This window comes from Parasteatoda tepidariorum, chromosome 3 (assembly GCF_043381705.1).
Source record: "Parasteatoda tepidariorum isolate YZ-2023 chromosome 3, CAS_Ptep_4.0, whole genome shotgun sequence".
In the NCBI taxonomy this organism is placed as follows: domain Eukaryota; kingdom Metazoa; phylum Arthropoda; class Arachnida; order Araneae; family Theridiidae; genus Parasteatoda; species Parasteatoda tepidariorum.
In genome coordinates, this window is record NC_092206.1 from 76,378,611 (window position 1) to 76,401,970 (window position 23,360).

The window sequence follows — 23,360 nt, forward strand, 5'->3', positions numbered from 1 at the left end:
TCGTATCACGACAAGCGCTATAAAGTCAAGTTGCCCTGGAAACCTCAAATGAAGATGTTAGAAAACAATTAAGAAGTTGCCAATAGGAGATTCCAAATTCATAAATGCTTGATAAATGCAGTGTTAAGGAAAACGTGAATTATAATGCAAATGAAGAGTAAATAAATAGTTCATAAAAATCTTGAAACAAAAAATCAATATTTGAGATACAATATGTTTCATAAAAAAATTCGAATCATTATTTCATCATTAATTCAAAATTTTACAGGTAATGCAATTGTTATTTTCTGGACTGACAATAAAGATTCAAGGTTACAAGAACGCTTGCTTTTTCAAAAAATGCTCCACAAGGTCAAAAATATATTTCATTTTGCTTACATAATATGATTAAAAAAAAATACGATATGTTGTTCCAACATTTTTTTTTTAATAATAAAATGCAATATTCTTAAAACACAAGAAATTGCTCGAGAAAAGCACTCGAAGGAACAATTCAGGATAGGGAAATTCCCCCAGCAAAAAAAAAAAAAGCATTTCCCGGCATGGGTTCGAACGCAGTTTTTATTCTGATTATGTACCCTTTAACTCCCCTTGAAGTATGCTACATCATTTATGCAATCCCCTGTTGTATGCAAAGTTTTTAAGCTTGTACATTTCAACAAAAAATAGACTAAAAATGTCATTTAAAAAATCGGTTAAACCGGGAGAAACCGATTTATTTGGTATCAGCTATGTGAAAATATCCAAGATCCTTTAATAATCTCTTGCAACAGAAAACAAATGAAAATTTGTTCCTCTCTGTTACATTACTTTTTTTGGTTCACAATTTTGGCTTAACCTAGTAAAAACTATTAAAAAGTTTGAATAAATTATTTTGCTAATTTAAAAGAAAGTAATTACTTTATAGAATGTTTTAATGGCAATTTAAAAAAACCCAATAAATCAAAAGATTTCCTATTTAAAATTTAGTCAACAGGAGTTAAAAAGAGCTTATCAGAGTTAGATATTTAAAAGTTTGAAAAAAATATGATAAATTCTAAGTGCGTTGAAATTTTACAAAATATTAATACAAATCATCTTCTCTACGAAAAACAATCCTACACAGAGAACAATATAACACAAGAGAAATTTTTAAATCGATGATTTGAATGATGTTTCAATAAATCGGTATTAATCAAAACTACAAAAACATGTGTGAAACTGTAAGGCATATACTGATACAATTAATTAAGCTTAAAAAATTTCCAATTATTGTTACTCTTCCTGAAGACTTTACAATATGAAATTAAGCAAAAGATGATTTTAGCTCATTATAAAATAAAATTTAATTATACTCCGTAACATTCACCCTGAAAAATAATACTATTGATTGATTTCATTTAACTCATAATATAGTCACAATTTACCAGAATCATGCAATTTACTTCATAAATTTTTTCTTTCTTTCGTATACAGTTTAATTTTTGTTGTTGTTCTAACTACTATTGATTTGAAATTATTTAGTGTTTTAGAAGTACATTTCAAATGAATTGTAAACAAAATATATGTGTGACCTCTTATAACTTTAAAAGTAATAATTTAGTTACATAGCCCTGTCATGCTCTCCATGTTGATCTTTCAGTTTACCTGACATAATGAATTAGAAAATATATATATATTAAAGAACATGCAATAAAACTTGGTTTAGATGAAACAAAGCTGTAAACTAGCAAAAAAACTGATGTTATCTTTTAACTATTTGACAAGACGTAATCGTATGCAGTTTAACTTATAATGGCATTTAATGTTAAACATATTCAGAACATCTCTACCAACACTTATAAGAAGAAAAAAAAAGAACTTTTGATTTGGAGGCTTTTGCAGTTTTGGGGCCATTTATAATTGTAGTACATCTAACTGACTTTGCTCAGTTGTTCAATGTAGAATTCAATTTAAACACTGACACAACATATAAGATGAATCCTAGTTTTCAATTCTATCACAATGAGAAAAGTGATGGGGTTTAAATTATGCAAGAATGAGTACTCAATACAATTAAGTAACTTAGACATCATGCATTTTTCTAATTAAATTTGTTACAAAGTTTTGCAGAATGGATTAGTCAGCGATTGTTATAACTATCCACACATAAATAACAAATCTTTATTTATTTTTTATTTTTTTTGCAAAACATATTGAAACTGTTCTTGGATTAAATAGGCAAAGTTAATTTATTTGGCAGACAGCAAAATTGATTTTTTAAAAAAAGGAAAGGATTTTTTAATTATAGATTCCTTATTACAAAATAAAAACTAATATGATTTTGAAGTTTGCCCACTTTTATTACATGCGATTTCGATAGTTAAATTAATTTTCAAGGGGCTGCTTTTTTAAGGTGGCATATCCCCTTAATAACTAATTTCCCCTTAATAACTGGTGAACAAAGTAAGTTTTTAGAACCAGGAAGCACAAAATACTGGTTGAGTATTATTACTGAATCAGAATAACTTTCAAACGCTTTCCTTTCCCTTTTAGTGTGTGTAAGCACTCAACAAATCTCCAGAAAAGATAAATTAGTTTTCGACATCTGATCTAAGAATTTGCCTACAGACTAGTAAACAAAATCACAAAGAAAATAGAGGGAGACCACTAGTGCTTCTAGCTTTGCATATCTCAAGTACAAAGCTAATAATGCAACAATGTTACCCCAAAAACATTTTTAAGTGTTGTTAAAATTTAATAAGATAATAAAAACTGTAAAATTTTACTTATCTGAAACAGTTTATTAATGGATTTAAAAACTAAGAAAACATTCATATAAAAGATGCAGAAGAGATTCAATGAACAAGACAGGAAAGAACTCAAACAAAAAAATTAATGTATAAACATTTACTAACAGAAACATAATATAAATTTACAAATGCAAATTAAAATGTTAAATTTTTCATGATTGCTTACAATACTTTTCAATGAACTCTTTTCTTTTAGTTTTTCCACGAAGTATAGCTTCTTTGAAGAGTTTACAGTAAAGTTCAGTTGACTGTGGTGAGTCATCATTACCTGGAACAGGGTATGTTATGTAATTAGGAAAACAGTTTGTGTCAACAATGCCAACCGATGGAATAAGAAGCTTATTAGATTCTAATACTCCATTGTGAATTTCAAAAACACTGTCCAGTGTGTTTAGGAAAATTGTAAGGTCAGGCAAGCGAGTCATCATACCAAATCTTTGGGGATCTGTAAATGTTCCCATGAACCAGTTGCGTGTGTGACAAAACTCTCCACATTCCAAAGCGGTCTTCTCAATTATATATGAGTTCTAAAATGATAAAGAATATTTAGCATTTTAAACCAAAAAGCTATCAATAATTGCATGCATACAGTGTATTCGACATTTGACTGCTTATAATTTAGGGTAAAATTAACAGTCACCTTCTGCCTTGGTGATTGAATATTAAAAAAGAGAAAAAAGATGCTAAAATCGTTCTCTACCGATCTTCACTTTTTTCACAAAAATCTAAAAATTACTTTATTTTAAGATTTAATTTTCTTTCAGGAAAAAAAGCATAAGATTACTCCTATTAAAATATTTTGGGATGTTCTCCTTTTTTTCTTCAAATTTTGAATGTTTTGTTTTATTTTTTTAAATGGTAGACTTTATGTTTTATTTTTTTAAATGGTATCACTTTATTATTTGCTAATTAAAATTTCAAAGGTTGCTCACAGTTTAATTCGAGTCAAGTTAATTTCAGGGATGAGAATTGTCAGAGAGTAAAAAAGAGGAAATTGAATAATGAATATACATATATGGAATAGAAAATACAAATCATGATGAGTAATTTTTAGATCGTGCAAAGATGAATAACGATGTATAATTTTTTAAATTGCATGAATACGAATTCCAATGTCTAATTTTTAAATCATATATAAATATGAAAATCGATGTTTGATATTACAACCCGATAAACGAACATTGAATTTTAAACTCGAGTGAATATGAATCACTAAATAGGGTTTTGAAAATACATAAATACAAATTGCACTATTAGATTTTCAAATTTCGCAATGTACGATATTTAAATCATGTGAATAGGAATGGCAACGTGCAACTTTTAAATCAGGTAAATACGAAAATCGATGATTGATATTAAAATCGCGTGAATAAGAATTGAGATATTTGCAGAGTCTGGACTTGGGATTTCTTAAAGGCTTGTTTGTATTGTTTTTGGTTAGCCATAATAAATAAAAATGTACAGGGTTAATAGAATGAGCAAATAAATATTTTCCCCGCAAATCCACCGCTATTTTTTATTTATTATTTTGTTTGCTTTTGTGCCAACAAACAGGAAGCAGCTACGCCTGAATTACGAAAATACGAGCTATCTGAAGGGTGGGTAAAAACACAGAAAATCTTATTTTTTGGGCGTAAAAGAGGAGAAAATAGCTAATATAAGTAAAAATGTGAAAGGGTTAGCAGCTGCGTTGTAGTTTGAATTTTCTGTTTATCTGTGAAAATCAGAAATAAATATAATTATTTTCTTTCAACAACTGAATTTTCAGAAAAAGCGGAATATTTATTTAAAAAAATGAAATTTTTAGAGAATCGGAGTTTTTGATTGAAACGGTGAAATTTAAGAGACAAAAGAAAGAAAAAAAACGAAAATCCGCTAAAAAGCAGAAAAATCTCATCCCTGTAATTTCTTATTGGTTTTTTTTCTTTTAAATTTATGGTCAATAAGATTTAAGTAATCTAATTAATATAATTTCACTATCATACGAGATTTGTTTTTAAGTTATTAAATTTTATGTTTGCTGATAGACATATATTTTTTGCTAAATTATTGGTTCAAAAACAAAAACCTTAAATTTTATTGGTTCAAAACATTACTTACAATACTTAAATGTTACATAAACCTATTTGGAGAGTTAAGGTTGTTCGAGAAATGCAATTAAAGTAATAACATCAAAATTTTAATTGTTAAGTATTCTCACCTTTTTAAAAAGAAAAATTTAAGAAATGAAACTACTAGCAAATATCAAAACTTCCTAATTTTGCCATATAGCTGATATATATTTTTAGAATCCTTAAAATGATTTTTTTTTTAAAAAGTAAAAAATATTATTGAGATCTTACATTCACTACTGGGTAGGGCAGAACTGAAGATATCAAAACTTGTTTGACTATAATACGAAACTTGAGAGTAAACCTAATTATCACCTTTCACTTCTTCTCTGATAAAAGCTGTTATAGAAACTTTGATTTACGAACTGCAATTTAAATTAATGTTAAAAACTGTTTAAAAAATTAACTACTTGCCATTTCAAAAGAAATTTAGAAAAGGAACCGCTTGAAAGTAAGGCGATCAAAGATTAATTGTTAAGTTATATTTAATAGAGTAATTATTAAGTTTTATTTAATATAAGAAATATGATGTTAATTTTTTACATTAAATTGAATCTTCAAAAGTTAAAGAATGACAATGTTAAGTTGCCCAAAAGTGTTGTTTTAAATTTTTTTAAAATCATAATAAAATTATCGACAATGGAGTTTCATTATTAATTACTTTAAATTACGGAAAACAAACAAGAGAACAAGAAGCAAAAAAGAAAACAGTACTAAGTTTACAGTTTACTAAACCTCAATACAGAATGATAATAAAAATAAAATATTTAAAATAGGAGTGCATATTGCATAATCTTTTTTAAAGAGGGCCACAGAAAAACATTTTAGATTTCGGGCACCACAAAGAATTCAGCTTGTATATCAATTGATAATAACTTTTGAATTATTTCAAACATGCCTCGGTGAAATGTTCTTTAAAAAATTGAAATGGGAAAAAAAAATTATCAAAAAGATTTTACGTCTTGAATTAATAAATTTTCAATGTCATAATTGCAATTGTTGATAGAAACTAGAATTTAAAAAAAAAAAAAAAAAAAAAAAAAAAAAAAAAAAANAAAAAAAAAAAAAACAGCGATAAAATTACTTATTCTAATTTAATAATTTCCAATTAATTATTGGTTAAAGGTCATGGAGCAATATAGTTTGAGCATTAAAATGTCCAGGCACACACGTTTCATTTTGATTTATATATTTATTTTTGAAATTTTATTTATAGGGACAAGCAAATCGAAAACATTTTCTTGCTAAGAACATGTTTTCAAATTTGATCTATATGCAATGTTGAGAAAAAATTTCATACAAATACAATACATAATACAAAAGAATAATACAATAAAGAGAAAGTAACTCTGCAGTAATTACTAATGGAACCATTTTTATGGATTAAAAACCTTAATTACATTTATTTTACATTATCATAATTTTTTAAAAATAAAATAACAATTTTACATTACAATATTACATTTTTATTAATTAAACTCATAAATATTTAAAAAAGAAAATGTTATCATATTAGTTTGAAAGACAGATGCATTTAGTGAAGAAAAAATATTTACCTGTTTATATCTTGCCACAAATAATATAATGCCACCTCTAAAGGCAATGTGGGCAATAAAATTTAATGCATCTCTAAGAAGTTCAGCAGTCTGATCTAAATCAAATATAAGAGTTCCTTGTCTAGATCCCAAAATAAATTGTCTCATATGTTCATTGAGTGTACCCATAGTATGACCATAATGTACCCTAGCATCAAACAAATCTTTTACAGTGAAGAGGTTCTGAACTTCAAAGAAGTCTGGATGGTCGAGGGGGTCAGGCATTTCAATTTCAGAAGGCACTTCTGAAAAGGTAAAAATCAAAAATTATTTCACGCATATTAAATATTATAAGAATATGCAAACTGGGAGGACTTCGGCTGCAAGAATACTTGTTGACATATTAATTCATGCCAAGTAAATTTTTTGACACAAAATAGAGAAACGTAGGTGGCAGAAAATAAGCATAAAATAATTATTATCCTTGTTATTCCACTCAGGAAATGAGTATTAATTACTATGAGATGAAAATAGTTGATAAAAAAAAGTCATTCAACAATAAATATATAAAATTACATTTAAATATACTTCATATATTTGTAATACAAGATAGAAAATACCACCATTCATGAGAATTCATGAAAATATATTTTAAAATAAAATATAAAATACACCAAAATGAATTATTTTATAAAAGAAATACATATTAAATGTAAGTGAGTCACATGAAAGCTAGGCATACAAAACTTGCTACCAAAAGAAATGCTACTAAACACTAAGAAAAAATAAATGTCCCATGAATCAAAATTTCCAGAAGAAAACTCTAAAATACACAGCAAAATGAAAAATGGCAGTTATAATAACTGAAAACCTACTATAGCTTCTCCTTATATGCAATGCTTCCCAAAATATTGCGAAAAAAATGGCATATTGAAATTAAGTAAAAACACTTGGGCAAGTAAACAAATACATATATTTTAATTAAGTAATTAACATTGCATTTGAAGTTTCTTAATGATTTGCTAGTTAAAATAATTGAAAATATAGCAAGCATCTCTTGTTTACTGATAATTCCTACAAATTTTTTCCATAATAAAACAAAATTATAAATGTAATAAAATCTATGAATTCCTAAGTTTTCTTTAACCCTTTCACTAAGATAAATAGAAAGAGTTGAACTATTGACTAATGTTGCATTAATAATGTTATATAATAGTATATTATCAATTTTATTAACAAAATGCATTAATGTTTATTAAACATTTATTAATTTCTTGTTATACAAAGACGTTTGTTAAATCCCTTATTAGTATAGATCCCATAATAGGATTCTTATCAAGATAATAGGATAAGATCTGTTAAAAAAAAATTCCAACTTTTCAGAAAAATAAATTAATAATTAAATTAGGGAGAAAAAAATTCATTTATTTGCGAATCAAAGATTAATAATTTTTTAAATGTTTCCAACTAGGAAACTCTAGGATAAAACAATAAAATAGTTTTATTTTAACAACTAGTAAGAAAATACCAGCTGAATCCCATCATTAATAGATTTAATTTTAATTACATCTATAAAACTTCCACATGAGAACTCTTCACAATATAATGTTGAACATGTTATAGTCAGTGTTTTCACTACAGCGCAAGAACGTGAGAATCTCGCATATTTTTTCTTTTCTCACATTAAAAAATGATTACCGCGCATTCTATACATCAATTTCAAAATTCGCGAATTCATTCATTTGGAAAAGGTTTCGAACTATGCCATTTAGAATAAAATCCCTTTCACTTTTCTTCCTGGATCTTTCATTATTTTCAACATCTGTCCCGTTATCTAGCTTCCCTATTTACCAGTATTGTTCAGAACCTTTTCGAACAACAGAACACAACCACGGAACCCCTTTCAGAACACATTCCTCTGCAACCATGTGTTTACCGTAGGTAAGGTTTCTTCATGTAAGACGTTCAAATTTTTTATGTGCTAATGTAAGATGGACAAATACCTTTTAAAGGCAAAATCTTCTATGATGATGCACCAAAAATATGCAATGCTTTAAAAAAATAGAAGACGTTACAAATTAAAGAAATGATTTTTTTTTCAAGAGTTTTTGTGTTTTTTTAGTTTTTAGAAATCTCACTTAACTTTTTGAAATCTCACCCTGTTTTTGAGAAAGGGTGAGAAATTCTCACCCATTTTTTTCTATGATGAAAACACTGTATACTATAAGAAAAAAGTTAACATTAATAAATGCTTTTCACTCGTGTTTGCTCTTTAAAAGCACTATACGAACAAGTCTATAACAATTCCAAATACAACATAAAATTGAGTGAGATCACAAGTATCCATTCAAAATGCAATTATGCTGTTTACAAATCGTCGGATTGGTGTTTATATTTATATTTCTGTATCCTGATTTGTCACACCAATTACAATCCCCACGGTGCTAAATAGATTTTAAACATGCAAATTAAAAAAAAAAAAAATCATGTAGATGTTTGCCCGGGGGTGGCTACGAGTTATACATTTCGTTGGTCCCTTTCTGTGATTATTTTTTTTTTTTAGTTTCTCGCGTACCGCTTCCCGGAAGTTGCCAAGAGTTGGCGATTATTCTGCCACAGATCACGATACGGAAATCTCCCATAAAAAGCAATAATTTATACAGAAAGAACAAAATTTTTAAACCTGATGGCTTAGGTTTCACTAGTAGAGATTGTTGAGAGATTTTATTCTGTCTCAAATAACGATAAAATGGCAAATATTGATTTCTTGATTGGTGAAAGACACCTAAAAAATAAAAGCATTAATTAAACTGTAATCAAAATATTGTGACAAACAATTGTGAATATTGTTCACATCTCACTTCTAAGTCCTTTACAAAATATAGCCATGGTAAAGCTTTATAAAGGAAATTTGAAACTCAATATGAATTACAGTCTTAAAAATGATATATAATATAAATATAAGCTATGAAAAGTCACAAGACATTATTTTAAGTTGCTTTTTTTTAAGCTAAAAGTGTATTTAAACTTCTAAAACACACCAATACCGATTTGTTTTGTTTACTATTTTCATAAATATGCGTTCCTTTCAGTTCAGATTTTAGATTTTCAAAAATAAAATTATTTTGTGATTTATGATGTTTCAAATGAACATATTTATTCTTGCAACTGATTTAAATTGCATGAAAATAAACTTTAAAAAGCTTAATTGATTCGAAAAATTACTACAGTTATTAAAAATTCAAATATCACTGTAACCGCTTCAATGTGTTTATTTACTTACTTGCTCTTGAAACGAAAGACCAAGACAGTAAAATTTGAAAAATACTTTTAATTGAATAGTGTTTAAGGCTTCTGATCAGAACTTCTGCAGTTTAAATTATTTGAGACCATTATCAGTTGTCAGAACTAACTGTAGTGATGCAACATTACTAAAAAAAGAGTAGTGGTGTGATACATGATCACCTATGTGAAATCATGATTTATTAATCAAACTGTTTTAAATTAATATTCCTAAATGATTTATCTTAATTTAGAAACTATGTGGTCATTACTAGCAATCTTTTGCATCTTGCCATCGAGTAAGTGATTTATATTTGTCTGAAGTGTAAAATTTAGTTTAACTTTCCAGTTAAACAGCCCCGCCCAGTTGAATTTTTCCGAATTCTATCAATTTTATAAAAATTAAGGCAATGGGCTGCTGATTTACATTATTCATGCTCAGAGTTATAATAAGCATATTGTTTGTGTCAAGAAAAGATGTGGGTCTCGTTTCCAAAAAAATAAATAAAATTTAAGAATCCTTGAGAATAAACGTACAGCCAGTTTCGTAGTTCATTGAATTGTTATTTGTATTTGTGTATTAGATCAGGATAACAGTTGAATGTTGAAAATTTCTGTATTTGTTAAATAAGAATGACGCAAAAAGATTCTCAGAGCATAATTATTTCCCAGCCTAATATTTTGCTAAATACCTTCTTATTTTACATATTATTAATTTTCAAAAAGAAAATTACACAATTTTTGCTATGAAGTATTTGATTTATTGCCTCCAGTTTTAACGATAAATAAAGAAAAGTATGAAAATTCGAACTTTCAGTTGCTTTTTTCTTAGCTTATGTGTATGGAAGGATTGATAGAAATGAAGCAATCAAACAATGTTGTTATTTTTGTTTCCTAGATTGTCATGAGGTTAAAGACATAGTAATTTGAAAACAAAAATTATTTTATAATTTAGCTATATTGCTTAAAGCATCAGTGAGAAGTATTATATATGTGTATCTTTTACTATTATTTTTTAAAATTTCAACAAAAGTCAATATTATTTTATACATTAATTAAATTTTTTAGTAAGATTTTAAATTTAGAAGTGGGGCTGTAATGAATAGTGATTTGGCCGAATACCGAATATTTGGTAGCTGAATAGCAAAATTATTTTTTTTAAAAAAAGCTAGCAACTATTATTTTTTATTTATAAATAATTTTTGTCATTATCGAAAAATAATCAAAACTATATTATTGATAAAGGGGAAAAAAACTATAATCAGTGTTTTCCCTAAGCGTTTTAGGGCGGACCGTCCTGTCCGCCCTTTGATCTCCATAAATGCGCCCTTTTTTGTACAAATAAAACGTCAACCCTTAAAATAACTGTTTCTTTTATTCTGTTTATTTGTTCATAGGTTTAGTCCTTATTACTCTTACAAATATTTACTTTGTTAGAATTATTCTCAATTCGTTAAATTTTTTTATGATTTTAAAATTATTTCTTAAATAAGCACCTTTTAAAAAAAATACCTTAAAATGTTCCTTTTCTCATAATTTTCAATTTAAATTATGGAAAAAAGTTTTCAAACTTAATCATGTAAACTCAATTCATAATTTTTTTCAAAAAAATTTATGCACAGAAATTTAGTATGTTTTTAATTATTTTTATAAACTAAAATTTTTTTTTTTTTGATCATGAATGAAATATACACATAAAAATGGTATAAGAGGGTAATTTAAAAATTGTTGAGGATCAAACATATAATCAATTGCTACATATGCCCTTTTCTGAGAGGTAGGGTTCCTGCCTTTTTTTATCTTTTTTATTCCTAGGGTGAACTCTGCTATAATAGTTATTAATTAGAAATATTTAAAATTAATAAAAAACTGACTAAAAGTGACTGAAGTTGTAAAATTGAAAAACTATTCTCTTAATTCTTAATGCTAAAATAATATTTTTCAGGAAAAAAAAACCTTCCATAAAATGTTGAAAGAATGCTTTCAAAAATGAAACATAAAAACTAAAAATCGATCTTAATTTTGGAACGAAAATATTAAAGCTGAATGTCTCAGTTTTCTAATTACCGTATTATCAATAAAAATTGAAAAATAAAGTCTAATAGAAACTGTCTTGTAAATTGTATGCCATAACAAAAATGTAGATAAAAGCAGAATTTTTCTGAGAAAGAAAAAGCTAGATAGAAACCAAATCAGAATTTCTTCTTAATTTTTAAACGAAAAACTCAATGCTAAAAATCTCATTTTAACTTTTTCACATTGCTTTATTTTAGAAAAAACTGAGCATAAGAGAATAACTTTGATAAGAAACACTCTTTAAAAAGCTACTGTGTTGTAATAAAAATGCTAATAAAACGAAAAGTTAACAAAAAAAAGCAAAAGGGAAACAGGAAAAAAACGTTCTTGATTCTTAAAATATGACTTTATGTTGAAAATCACAGTTTTCTATCAGGGTTGGCAGGTTTTTGACATGTGACAGTTTTTGACGGTTTAAACCATGGTTTAAACCGTCACGTCAAAAACCTCACTGTCAAAAATGTCGAAAATGTCAAAAACCTATATTCATATGTGAAATTTAATTAATACATAAAATTTATATATTTTTTATAAAGGATAGTGTTTCTAAATATGTTCTAGAAAAAATAAATTTAAAATTTTGAAGAAACACTTATATTTTGAATAGTAACCAAAATCTTGTACTTTTGAAAGCTCACATCTTTTGTAATATTATGTATTCATTTTCATGTGTTATTGAAAATCTGCAGTGATATTATTAAGAAATTTATTTAAAACCAAATTTAGTCTATAATATAGATTATACTAAAAATTTGACATTTTTAAAGATGAACATTAGCAGTTTTGTACATTAGACATCTTTTAAAGAAAAATCTCTTAAACAGGTTGGGCACATGCAACATTCACAATCAGGGAATTTTTGTCTATTTTTAGCTCTTCTAAAGTAAACTGGGGGGAGGGGGATTAGTGAACCGCTTTCAACATACTTTGTTTGGTGGTGGAAAAATGTTCAGAACTAGTTGTGTGCTACCGTATGCTGCGAGGAGCAAATGAACTAGACTATTGAATTTTGAATTAAATTTCTACTTCCATCATTTTCATTTTGATTATGTAATGTGATGCATGTTCTAATTTTTAAAATTATGTGTTTAATTAGGGTAATTAAAAAATTTCCATAATAATTTGTTTATATATTTCATGGATCAGTGACTGTAATGTTCTTCTGTTTCGTTTGACTTTTGTGATTGGTTGTTAGTTTTTCAGAAAAATCAGTAATTCTGAATTTTAAATCTTCAATTTTTTTAAATTCATAGTTAACATAAGACAATACAAATTTAAGTGCTTTCTGTTAAATANTATTCTGATCATGAGTGAGAATTATTTTTTGAAATATACACATAAAATAGTATAAGAGGGTAATTTAAATATTGTTGAGGATCAAACACATAATCAATTGTTGCACATGCCCTTTTCTGAGAGGTAGGGTTCCTGCCTTTTTTTTTTTTTTTTTCATTCTTAGGAAGAACTCTGCTATAATAGTTATTCATTAGAAGTATTTAAAATTAATAAAAAACTGACTAGCACTGACTGAAGTTGTAAAATTGAAAAAAAATTCTCTTCATTCTTAATGCTAAAATAATATTTTTCAGAAAGAAAAAAAAACCTTCCATAAAATGTTAAAAGAATGCTTTCAAAAATGAAACATAAAAACTAAAAATCGATCTTAATTTTGGGTATGAAAATTTTAAAGCTGAATGTCTCAGTTTTCTAATTACCGTATTATCAATATAAATTGAAAAATAAAGTCTAATAGAAACCGTCTTGTAAATTGTATGTCATAACAAAAATGTAGATAAAAGCAGAATTTTTCTGAGAAAGAAAAAGCTAGATAGAAACCAAATCAGAATTTCTTCTTAATTTTTAAACGAAAAACTCAATGCTAAAAATCTCATTTTAACTTTTTCACATTGCTTTATTTTAGAAAAAACTGAGCATAAAAGAATAACTTTGATAAGAAACACTCTTTAAAAAACTACTGTGTTGTAATAAAAATGCTAATAAAACGAAAAGTTAACAAAAAAAGCAAAAGTGAAACAGGAAAAAAATGTTCTTGATTTTTAAAATATGACTTTATGTTGAAAATCACAGTTTTCTATGTAACCAGTTAAAATGTTATTATTCATTAAAATGATATTTTAAGCTTTTCAACTTATAAGTCANATTAAATTGATGGCAACTGTTGGTAGTTTTGAAGTTTATATATTTTCTTGGCAAACTTCAGTTTTTGACGTTTTCGACAGATTTTTGACGGTTTAAACCAGTATTATACCCTTGTCATGTCAAAAACCACTTTTTGACGTCAAAAACCCAACCCTGTTTTCTATGTAACCAGTTAAAATGATATTATTCATTAAAATGATATTTTAAGCTTTTCAACTTATAAGTCATAGTTATTTTTATTATACTCATGAAATATAAATATAACATATTTTTATTGAGTTATAGTGTTTTACATGTTATTTATTAATTTTATTTAATTAACAGCTATTTTTGGCCTTGAATGTTATGTTTGTGACAGTCAAGATAGCAATTATGACAAGTGTGTTAAAACTATTAAAACTTGTGATATAGCTGAAGATCGGTGCCTTTCAGAAATAAGATGGGGAAGTAAGTTAAGATTTTATAACTTTACAATACTTGAAAGTTTACTGTTGATATTACCATGGCTGTAAAAGCGTTTTTTTTTTCTACGCATGAAAAGGTTCTTTATTGTTGACTTATACACTGTAGTAGGAGTAGAGATTGAGAAAATTTAGTCACTTGTCTGAAGAAAATATTGCAAGACTCCTACATATTTTTACTGGTCCATTTACATATCCCAAATAGTTATTATTATTTTCTTTTTAAGTTAATGACACGAATTTAAAAATTACAGTACAGTGAAAAGGTAATGTATTCAATTATGAGGGAATATGTTATTCTTGCCTAAATTCAAATCATTAAACAGCATAAAATTCCTTTACATCGATTGCTTGCCTGATAGACATTGATAATTACTTTTTGGTGGTTCAGATGAAATTTTGGTGATCCTAAATCAACCGACCACCGTTAATTTCGAGCCTATATTTTTGTGCTAGTGCCACTCTCCTGAAAAAATATTAAAATTTATTTTATTAAAAAAGTTATATATAAAATTTATCATAGTCAGCTTTATTTTTTTCTTGTTAGAATTTTTAATTAAGTTTCAATATATAGTAAAATTCTTTTTCAATGTATCAAATATGACACATTATCATTCAATGTTCATTTATTTTATTATATTTTAAAGCTAATTGTTAAATTATTGTTGGAAATCAATTTTTACTGAAAATTGTTTACAAAAAATATTTTTTACACAAAATATTTATTCTCCCTCAACTCAGTTATGCTTAAAACAAAGTTTGCATTTTTATTAATATTCCATTTCGTAATTTAAAAGTCAATATAAAATATTATTTCTCATATTATTTGAATATTCTTAATTCAGTTTTGATGGGCAATGATCTAGCTAGATATAATTAATATTTTTAGGGAGATTAGTGCCCTTCAAAATGGAAGGCGCTCTTGTTTTTGCTAAAGTACCCTGTTCTTTTTTAAATTTTTTTTTTAGGGAGATCATCTCTGATTTCATTTTAAATATTACTTTTTGTTATTTGGAATTCCATTAAAAATTTAATTTTATATATTTGCTCAAACTATTTGGTACTATTATTTTGTTAGATAATTTGCTGTAATAAATGCAATTATTGTTTTTATTCTTTTCAAATCATATTTTTATCATCAATCTTAAATTTATTGAATGAATATTGGTTTGCCGTTTCTTTAATAACGTTTTTTAAATGATTTGTTATGTGTCTGTTCCCGATGTTTGGTGATTTTTTTTCTAGCCAATACTTTCCCCTTTCGTCCCATGCCAAAAACGAATCAATTATTGCAACCCTTTTGTATTTAAAATTTGCTTGTATTACAGACATTTTTTAGTACAAAACATGCATTTTATAAATAAATAAAAAACGTCAGCTATATCAAATGTTAATCTCCGGGCAACAGTTTTGTTACCATTCTGTCACAACACTAGCATTTAACGAGGGTAAATATGCATGTCATAGTAAAAAAATTAATAATAAGCTCATAAAATATAAACACATTGAAGTTCTTTTAAAATGTATATCATGTCTTCCCACCAAAATACATTAAAATTTCGCTGATCTCTTATCATCATTTTCAGTAATAATAAATGCATTTTTAAAAAATTTATTCCAGGGATATAATAAATCTTTTTACACACTCAACAAAATACTTCTTCCATAAAGCAGGGAGGTCTACTTTCCTGAGTGCTATTTAAAACAAATCGCCACTAACTAAAAATAGTCTTGCCCCATATACTAAGATTTTGACAGCACATTAATTTCAACTTTCTTAATTTATCTGAGCAATGTAGATAAATTGAAAAAAGATTCGGACTTTTCTTTACTCTTTAAAACTCTTCTTTACTCTTTCTTTACTTATGAAGCAATTTTTTGCTGACACTTCTTAAAAAATTACATTTTGAAACTAGTTATATTGTCATAAAATATTCATATGAATATTGTGTTAAATTCTCAATCATTTTGTTATAATTTTTACTAACTGATTAATATTTTGATCTGTCTATTCCTAAATCAATAATATTTTAACTCATATTGCATAGGCACTCCATATTGGGATTCAACTGGTAGAAAACAGTTTTATATCTCAAAAAGGTGTGCCACTGAATATGAGTGCCGATCATCTATTCATGCTGTTAGCACTCGTTGTGATAGGATTTGGTACAATGATTGGGAATGTGTGGAATGCTGCCATGGTGATCGTTGTAACTATTTTGTCACTGTAAGTAATCCATTATAATCGTTATTTTGTCACCCATCATGTTATTTTGAGATGCTTGACTTCTTTAAGATTAATTAAAATTCTATATTTATAGATAATCTCCTGAATTTTATTAGAGATTGCTACTAAATATATGAAAATTAAAAAAAAAAAAACTTTAAAATTGTAGGTTATTCCTGAAAAAATTGAGACAGCAATTTCAACTGGTGTCTACCAGTTACAGTTTCTCATTTAGTTAGATTGCTTAATTTGTGGATCATCTTAGTTAAAAATAATTTTAGAAAAACAATATCCCCAAAATTTTTTTTTGTTTTTTTAAAGTATCTTTGAAATGTAATTCTTTAAATTTTAGTTTTTTTAAGATTATTCATTTTAATGATTTTATTTATATTGTGTATACATATTAATTTTTAATAACTAAACACATAGAAAAAATATTAAATTCCTTACATTAGTTGTAACTGGTTTGTTATTTGAAAATGTATTTTATTTTTTAATGCACTTTAAATTTAATTTTTATTTCTAAGCTCATAAAATTAAAAGAGTTTATGTTTTGAATCTATTTGAGATTTATTGTATTTTTATGTATCATATATTTTAACTAAGTCCCTTATTCAGGGATGTGATTCTTCCTCGGATTCCCGCTTTTTTTTCCATTTTTCCCGCTAATTTCCGCTGAAATTTTTTTTTGCACAAGTTAAAATATTTTATGAGGAATTACATTTTCTGCGAAGCGAAAGTATTGAAGTCCTCATTCCTCCCTCAAACATTGGTTTTCGTATTTACCTGATTTAAAAGTTGAACGTTGCGATTCTTAATCAGGCTATTTAAATGTCATACATTGCTATTCTTATTTACAAGATTTAAAAATCCAATATCGCAATTTGTAATTACGCACTTTTAAAACCCTATGTAGCGATTCATATTCACGCTAGCTTAAAATACAATGTCATGATTCGTTTTTGCGGTTGTAATATCAAACATCAATTTTCCTATTAATGCGTGCTTTAAAAATTAGACAGTGGGATTCGTATTCGTGCTATTTAAAAATTACGCATCGTGATTCATATTTACGTGATCTAAAAATTACGCATCATGATTTGTATTTTCGCATTTTTTAAATTCGATATAGAGTTTCATATTCACGTTATTTAAAAGCCTCATTTCAGGACTTATAATCACATGGTNAGTAGGGAACCGATTATCCGGAACGATCGGGACCATCACTATTCCGGATAACTGATTTTTCCGGTTTTCTGAATCGCTACAAAAAGCCGTTTTTTTATTGTTAAACCCAACTAAAAAAAATTTTTTTTTGGAAATAATCTTAAAAAGAAGAAAAAACGATGGAGTAATACACTAATGATTATTTCCAAAATGATGGTAAGGTAAACATCTTTCAAAATAGAAAGAAAAATCCTAAAATCTTATGAGGAAAAAAAATTTTTTTTTTAAAAATGGCAGGAAAATTTATCGAATTTCGTTCCGGTTTTTTGGTCTTCCGGTTTTCTGATTTCCGGATAACGGGTTCTGTACTGTATATATATATTCATTCTTGAATTTCCTCTTTTTTACTTACTTTCCAACTACTCTCATCCCTGCTTATTATGTGCAAAACTATACAGTATTGTTGAATTATATGTTACCTTTTTTTAAAGACTTTACCCTATTGATAAGTTTGTAAAGTAAGATGTAAATTTTCTAGGTAAATACAAATATATTACAAGTTTCTTTTTAAAATGTACTTTTTAAGAATTACTGGCTGGATAGCATTAAGTGAGCTGAATGATAAATAACATTGAATCTGTGTTGCAGCTGTTATTATATTTTCTGTACCTATTTTATAATTAAGGTTCCATTTAATGTTGAAGATAATGGATTTTATTCATTTGTTCAAAGTTCAAATACTTACCTTTCCAATTCCGCAGTTAATATATTTAATATAGATACAGGGGTCTGTTTAGAAGAAATTTGGATCCGTTAACGGACCCTTCACAAAATATTTTGACTTAAAAACGGACCCTTCACAAATTTGTTCATCTTCGTTATTGTTTTGTTAATTGAATAAACCCTTTGAGAAGGGTTTATTCGATTATGGGGGGGAATAAAGATGAATGTAAACGAATTAAGTTTTGTCTTCGGCAGACGCTTCTTCCTATATTCGTTCGAAATGAATATTCTGCGTTCAGCAATATAGGCTAAATATCAAATATTTGTATGTTACATCTCTAATTTAGAAGCAGCAATTGCTGTTTATTTTTGAAAATTGATTTATTTTTTAATTATAGTTTGACAGTGTTTAACGTAATTTTGTATCTATTTACAATTTAAAAACTCCTTGAAAAAGTTTTTTGCAATAAGGACCCTATTTGCCCAAATTCATAAAAGCAGGATCCTGGTTGAAAGAATGTGACTTAATGTTTGTTTTATATTCACAAATTACGAGTAATTTTTTCACAACTTTACAATAACGGACCTTTTACAAAATGTCTGGACTGACCCCTGAGATAGTTAGAGTCATTTACTAATGTATTTGAAAGTTTTACTATGGTCTTTGGGTATAGATTATGAAATTTTTCATGTGGATAAGTTTTTTTCTGAATTTTATTTTAACTTAAATTTATTCTTTTTCTTATAGCTTTCTGGTGTGAGCATTAAGCCCTTTGGATTATTCTACATTTTGATACCAGTTTTATGGTTATTTCTCCTCAAAAAAGTCTTTTGAGTCAAGCAATTGTAATTTTTTTTTTTTTTTTAAATGTACTACTACACATATTTTTAAAATGTACAGTTCATCACACTTTATTTTTGAGACATTAACTCAAATGATCATTTATAGATATATATTTTCTATTAATATGATTGGATGTGTAAATGTTAAACATCATGAATGTTTTGTAAAACATTTCGCTGCATCTTCTCAAAGTTTTTTCTTCTTCGTACTTTTAAAATTTTTGTGTTATTTCTAGTTTTACGACAACACTTTCAGTATTATGATTTTCTGTTTTGTAATATGTTAATATGCAGACTCATGTATAGTGAATAATGTACATGACATGTTACCCTCCAAATTTTATTATATTCATCTATGGTACAAGTATTGAATAGTTAGAATTTTCTTTTTTAGATCTCTTTATAACTTAGGCATTACCAATAAATTTTCAGATCTTCTATATATTTATTTTTAATTATTTATATGCTGATATGGTAATTTTTTTAAAATCAATTTTTTTTAACTTGAAATTAAATATTGTAATATAGCTTTCTACCTTTTGGAAATATCTTGCCTATTTGCCATGGATATTTCATAGCAACTAGGAATGTGGCTTATTATGTAGATATATCATTCAAAAGCATTTTTTGCTTGACATTTCTTTACAAGGATCATATATCTGTACTTTAAAATGGTTGGTTGTGTTAAAACTTTTAGCATCTTGTTTTATAAATTGTGTTCAAACCAATTGTTTATAATTTGTTATTTTATTAAGAAAATATTTCTTAATATTGTGATTATAATAGCTTATGTCTCACATGTATGTGCGAATTTTAAATCAGATAAAATTTAATCAATACAATATTTATACGTAATTTAACATTTTTTTATGCTTCATGAGTCTCATAGCCTGCAATTCCGTCCAGAATCAGAAGACCTGTGATTTATTAAATTTGAATAATTACTCTATAGAGATTGAAAAATAGGAAATTCTTTTATTATTGCAAAATCAAACAATATTTATGAAGTTACTTGTGTTCATTTTTCCATGTTGTGTGTATAGAAATAATGTGTCCTATTTAGTGTGTGTATAAATTTAAAATCTAACAGAGTTGAATCTAATGCAACAATTTATATTTAGTTCTAACGTTTTACTTTATGAATCTTACATGTAATTCTTTCACCAATAAAATTTTTATATTTAAATAAATCATTGATAAAGTGGTAATGATTGATTAAATTGAGTTCTCTTCCATCTAAAATGGGGAATTTGGGATTTACTGCCCAAAAGTTTACTAAAGTTTTCAAAACCTATAATTCTTAAAATAATTTCTCATAATCATTTAAAACTCCAAATGTCATAGGAATGAAAATGTCACATGAGTCTAATGAATGAAATCGTAGGACATTCATTAATGAAATGAATGAAAATATGATGCATTGCAATCATATAGCATATAAAAAATAAACCTCTAACTATATTTTTTACTGTAATTTATTTTAAATATTAATACAATATCAATTGAAACCCACTATTCATTATATTTTTAAGATTATATTAATAAAATTATGCAATCTTAAAAAATTATTAGAAATTTTTTTCCTTCATTTATTATAATTTTTGCTATTGGTTATATAAAATTATACTATATCTGGTTTTGAATTGTTTGAGATAGGAATGATAAGACAAAATCATTTCAATTCAATAATTTTTCATTAAGCATGTATTTTAAAAAAAATGAATTCACATTTAATAAAAGTGTAATTAATAGGCATTGAATTTTGTCTTATAGTTTATTGTTATTTTCTCTTTATTTTTTGTATTATTTAAGTACTTCTACAAAGTCTAGTTATGGACAGTATAGAGAGTTATGTACAAAATAATGATTTTACCTTGACATAGTGCCTAAAAAACTAGAAGGACCCTGATGAAAAATGTTACATTAGTTAGTAACTCAGATGCATGTATAGATTTTTTATCTGTTAAAGTCAAATTTAATATGATAACTTAGTTTTAATGTTTCATTCAATTCAATGCCCGCAAATCCATCCAGAAAAAAGGACGGTGATAAATTTGAATTATTATATCGAGATAGGGTAAAAACTATTTTTTTAAATTACAAAATTAGAAATTATTAATGTTACTATTTTCCTCTTTTCACATCTATTTCATAAAAACTTTGTTTCATATTCCATACACATATATACAAATACAAAGTGTGACAAAATTAAATTTAGTGTGATGTTTTAAGTTTATTTTCAATATTTTATTCATGCTTTGTTAATCTCAGTTTATGTAGATCTATTCATTATAAAATCATCATATTCAAACAAATTTTTTATGGCAGGTGTGAAAATGATGTATTTGAGTTTACCCCTCCCCTATTTATATAAATGATTAAAATAGGTTGTGGCACTCATTTATAAACTTTTAATATGTTAAAATTTATTTCAATGCAATATTTTAATTTCATATTTACTGCATTTTTCTGTTTTGTGAATCTCAAATACATTTAATTCCGTCCAAAAAAAAAAAACTTACGTTAGATCTGAATAATGTACATAATTTTTGTATGAACATAATGTAATATAAAATAGAAAATAGTCTATTTTTAATATTGTAATTTTAAATTACAACTATATATTTTTGTTTCCAAGTGGGATTTTGGTTTACAATTCTAAAATATTTTCTTATTCTAGTTACTTTTTACAAATTATTTATGTTTACTCTTTGCACTTTCTGGAAAAGGTTTATGTTTACTTTTTGTGGGTTTTTTTAATACTTTTTCCTAATAGTTGTTTTAAAAATATTCTCTTTTTTTTCTCCATGTGTTTGTGTATACTAACCTGCTTTAAAAATGGAAACAATTAAGGTTGTCATTTTTCTAATTATCTATATGCATTTAAATAAAAAACTTTCTTTTTTATTATTCAAAGTATGACCTACAAAGATTATCTTTATGCTGTGTTACTGTTATTAATTTTGGTTAGGATTTTTTTTTAATCAAAATTGTATTTATAATGCATTTGTTTTAAGCACAACTTGCTTTCTAAATTTACCAATTTGTTTTCTTTCATTTTTTATACATCAACTCAAATTCTCATTTTTATTAGCATTGTCTTTAAAAAGTTCACAGCTTTCTTTTATGTTCTAATTTTATTTTTGTGAAGATCGGAGGAGCTCACACTTTACATTCCATATTTTATATTTATAATTTTTCAGGTTTTTATTAATGTACAAATGTTTCTTAATTTAGTAGCAGCTGTTATTAAATTATTCAATTTTTGATGATCTTATAATCTCTGTGATAATCGTATACAGTTGTTATAAGGAATGTATGTAATCTATATTAGGTACTTTATCAAAATTTTATATCTGAAATCTAAAAATCAAAAAAAAAAGAAAAATTACATTTTATGCAGTCATTTTAGATTTATTGTTTAGCTAACATTAGATTGTAAAATAATATATTGTATTATTAGTTAATTATTGTTGTTTTGCATTTATAAAATCAATTTTTTCTGAAGTTCCAATATTATCAATTTTTCAAAACTTTACCTGCTTTTTCTTATTTTTATCATTTCTATTATAAAATTTATACTTTACTATTTTATTTTGCATAAATAAATTGTTCTAACTAAATCATAATTCTATTTGAGCATATATTAATGTTGTATACTTTTAATCAATTACAAAACACGTTTGACTGCCTAAATTTTTAAATCATTATTTGGTTGTTTTTTCTATTTTTATTTCCTTTTATGGTGAGGTTTGTTATTTTTTATTTGTATTTATATAATTGATTTTTATACAAATTTAAAATATTTGTGTTAAGTTGTATCCGGTGGAAATATTTGTGTAATATTTTTCTAAATAAAATAGTTATAGCTTTATAAGTTTGCTTAATGTTTGTTTTCAATTCTTACTCTGAAAGTCTTATATTTACATATTATAGTTTTATATTTACCTGTTTTTTTATCAATTCATCATTGTATTTTGTGCAGTACACCAAACAAAAACAAA

At 26.0% G+C, this 23,360-nt stretch overlaps 2 protein-coding genes across 3 annotated transcripts; one reads left to right on the forward strand and one right to left on the reverse strand.

Annotated features, from left to right (window-relative positions):
- Nucleotides 1-2,853: 2,853 nt before the first annotated feature.
- On the reverse strand, nucleotides 2,854-9,645 carry LOC107439603 (mitochondrial ribosomal protein S2). 2 transcript variants are annotated; one of them, XM_071178860.1, is made up of 4 exons: nucleotides 9,459-9,645; nucleotides 9,101-9,202; nucleotides 6,439-6,722; nucleotides 2,854-3,298 (listed from the first exon to the last, which is right to left on the reverse strand). In XM_071178860.1, exons 3-4 carry the CDS (start codon nucleotides 6,700-6,702, stop codon nucleotides 2,924-2,926), a joined length of 639 nt encoding a protein of 212 aa, XP_071034961.1. In that variant the 5' UTR covers nucleotides 6,703-6,722; nucleotides 9,101-9,202; nucleotides 9,459-9,645; the 3' UTR covers nucleotides 2,854-2,923. The 2 variants fall into 2 exon arrangements, with proteins under 2 accessions (XP_071034961.1, XP_042904569.1); XM_043048635.2 differs by having other exon boundaries at nucleotides 9,279-9,645.
- Nucleotides 9,646-9,676: 31 nt separating this feature from the next.
- Nucleotides 9,677-19,649, forward strand: LOC107439602 (coiled). The gene is made up of 4 exons (XM_016052257.3): nucleotides 9,677-9,998; nucleotides 14,260-14,382; nucleotides 16,445-16,623; nucleotides 19,262-19,649. The coding sequence occupies exons 1-4, from the start codon at nucleotides 9,935-9,937 to the stop codon at nucleotides 19,346-19,348; spliced, it is 453 nt and encodes a 150-aa protein (XP_015907743.2). The 5' UTR covers nucleotides 9,677-9,934; the 3' UTR covers nucleotides 19,349-19,649.
- The last annotated feature ends 3,711 nt before the right edge of the window (nucleotides 19,650-23,360 follow it).

Excerpts from the sequence above, each read along its gene's own strand:
- LOC107439603 (XM_043048635.2), bottom strand. The coding sequence starts at position 9,306 with ATGGCTATATTTTGTAAAGGACTTAGAA. Across the intron at positions 6,723-9,100 it reads AGTGAAACCTAAGCCATCAG|AAGTGCCTTCTGAAATTGAA; the intron begins GTTTAAAAATTT and ends TTACCTTTTCAG. Across the intron at positions 3,299-6,438 it reads TTGTGGCAAGATATAAACAG|AACTCATATATAATTGAGAA; the intron begins GTAAATATTTTT and ends TTATCATTTTAG.
- LOC107439602 (XM_016052257.3), top strand. The coding sequence starts at position 9,935 with ATGATTTATCTTAATTTAGAAACTATGTGGTCATTACTAGCAATCTTT. Across the intron at positions 14,383-16,444 it reads TTCAGAAATAAGATGGGGAA|GCACTCCATATTGGGATTCA; the intron begins GTAAGTTAAGAT and ends CATATTGCATAG. Across the intron at positions 16,624-19,261 it reads GTTGTAACTATTTTGTCACT|CTTTCTGGTGTGAGCATTAA; the intron begins GTAAGTAATCCA and ends TTTTTCTTATAG.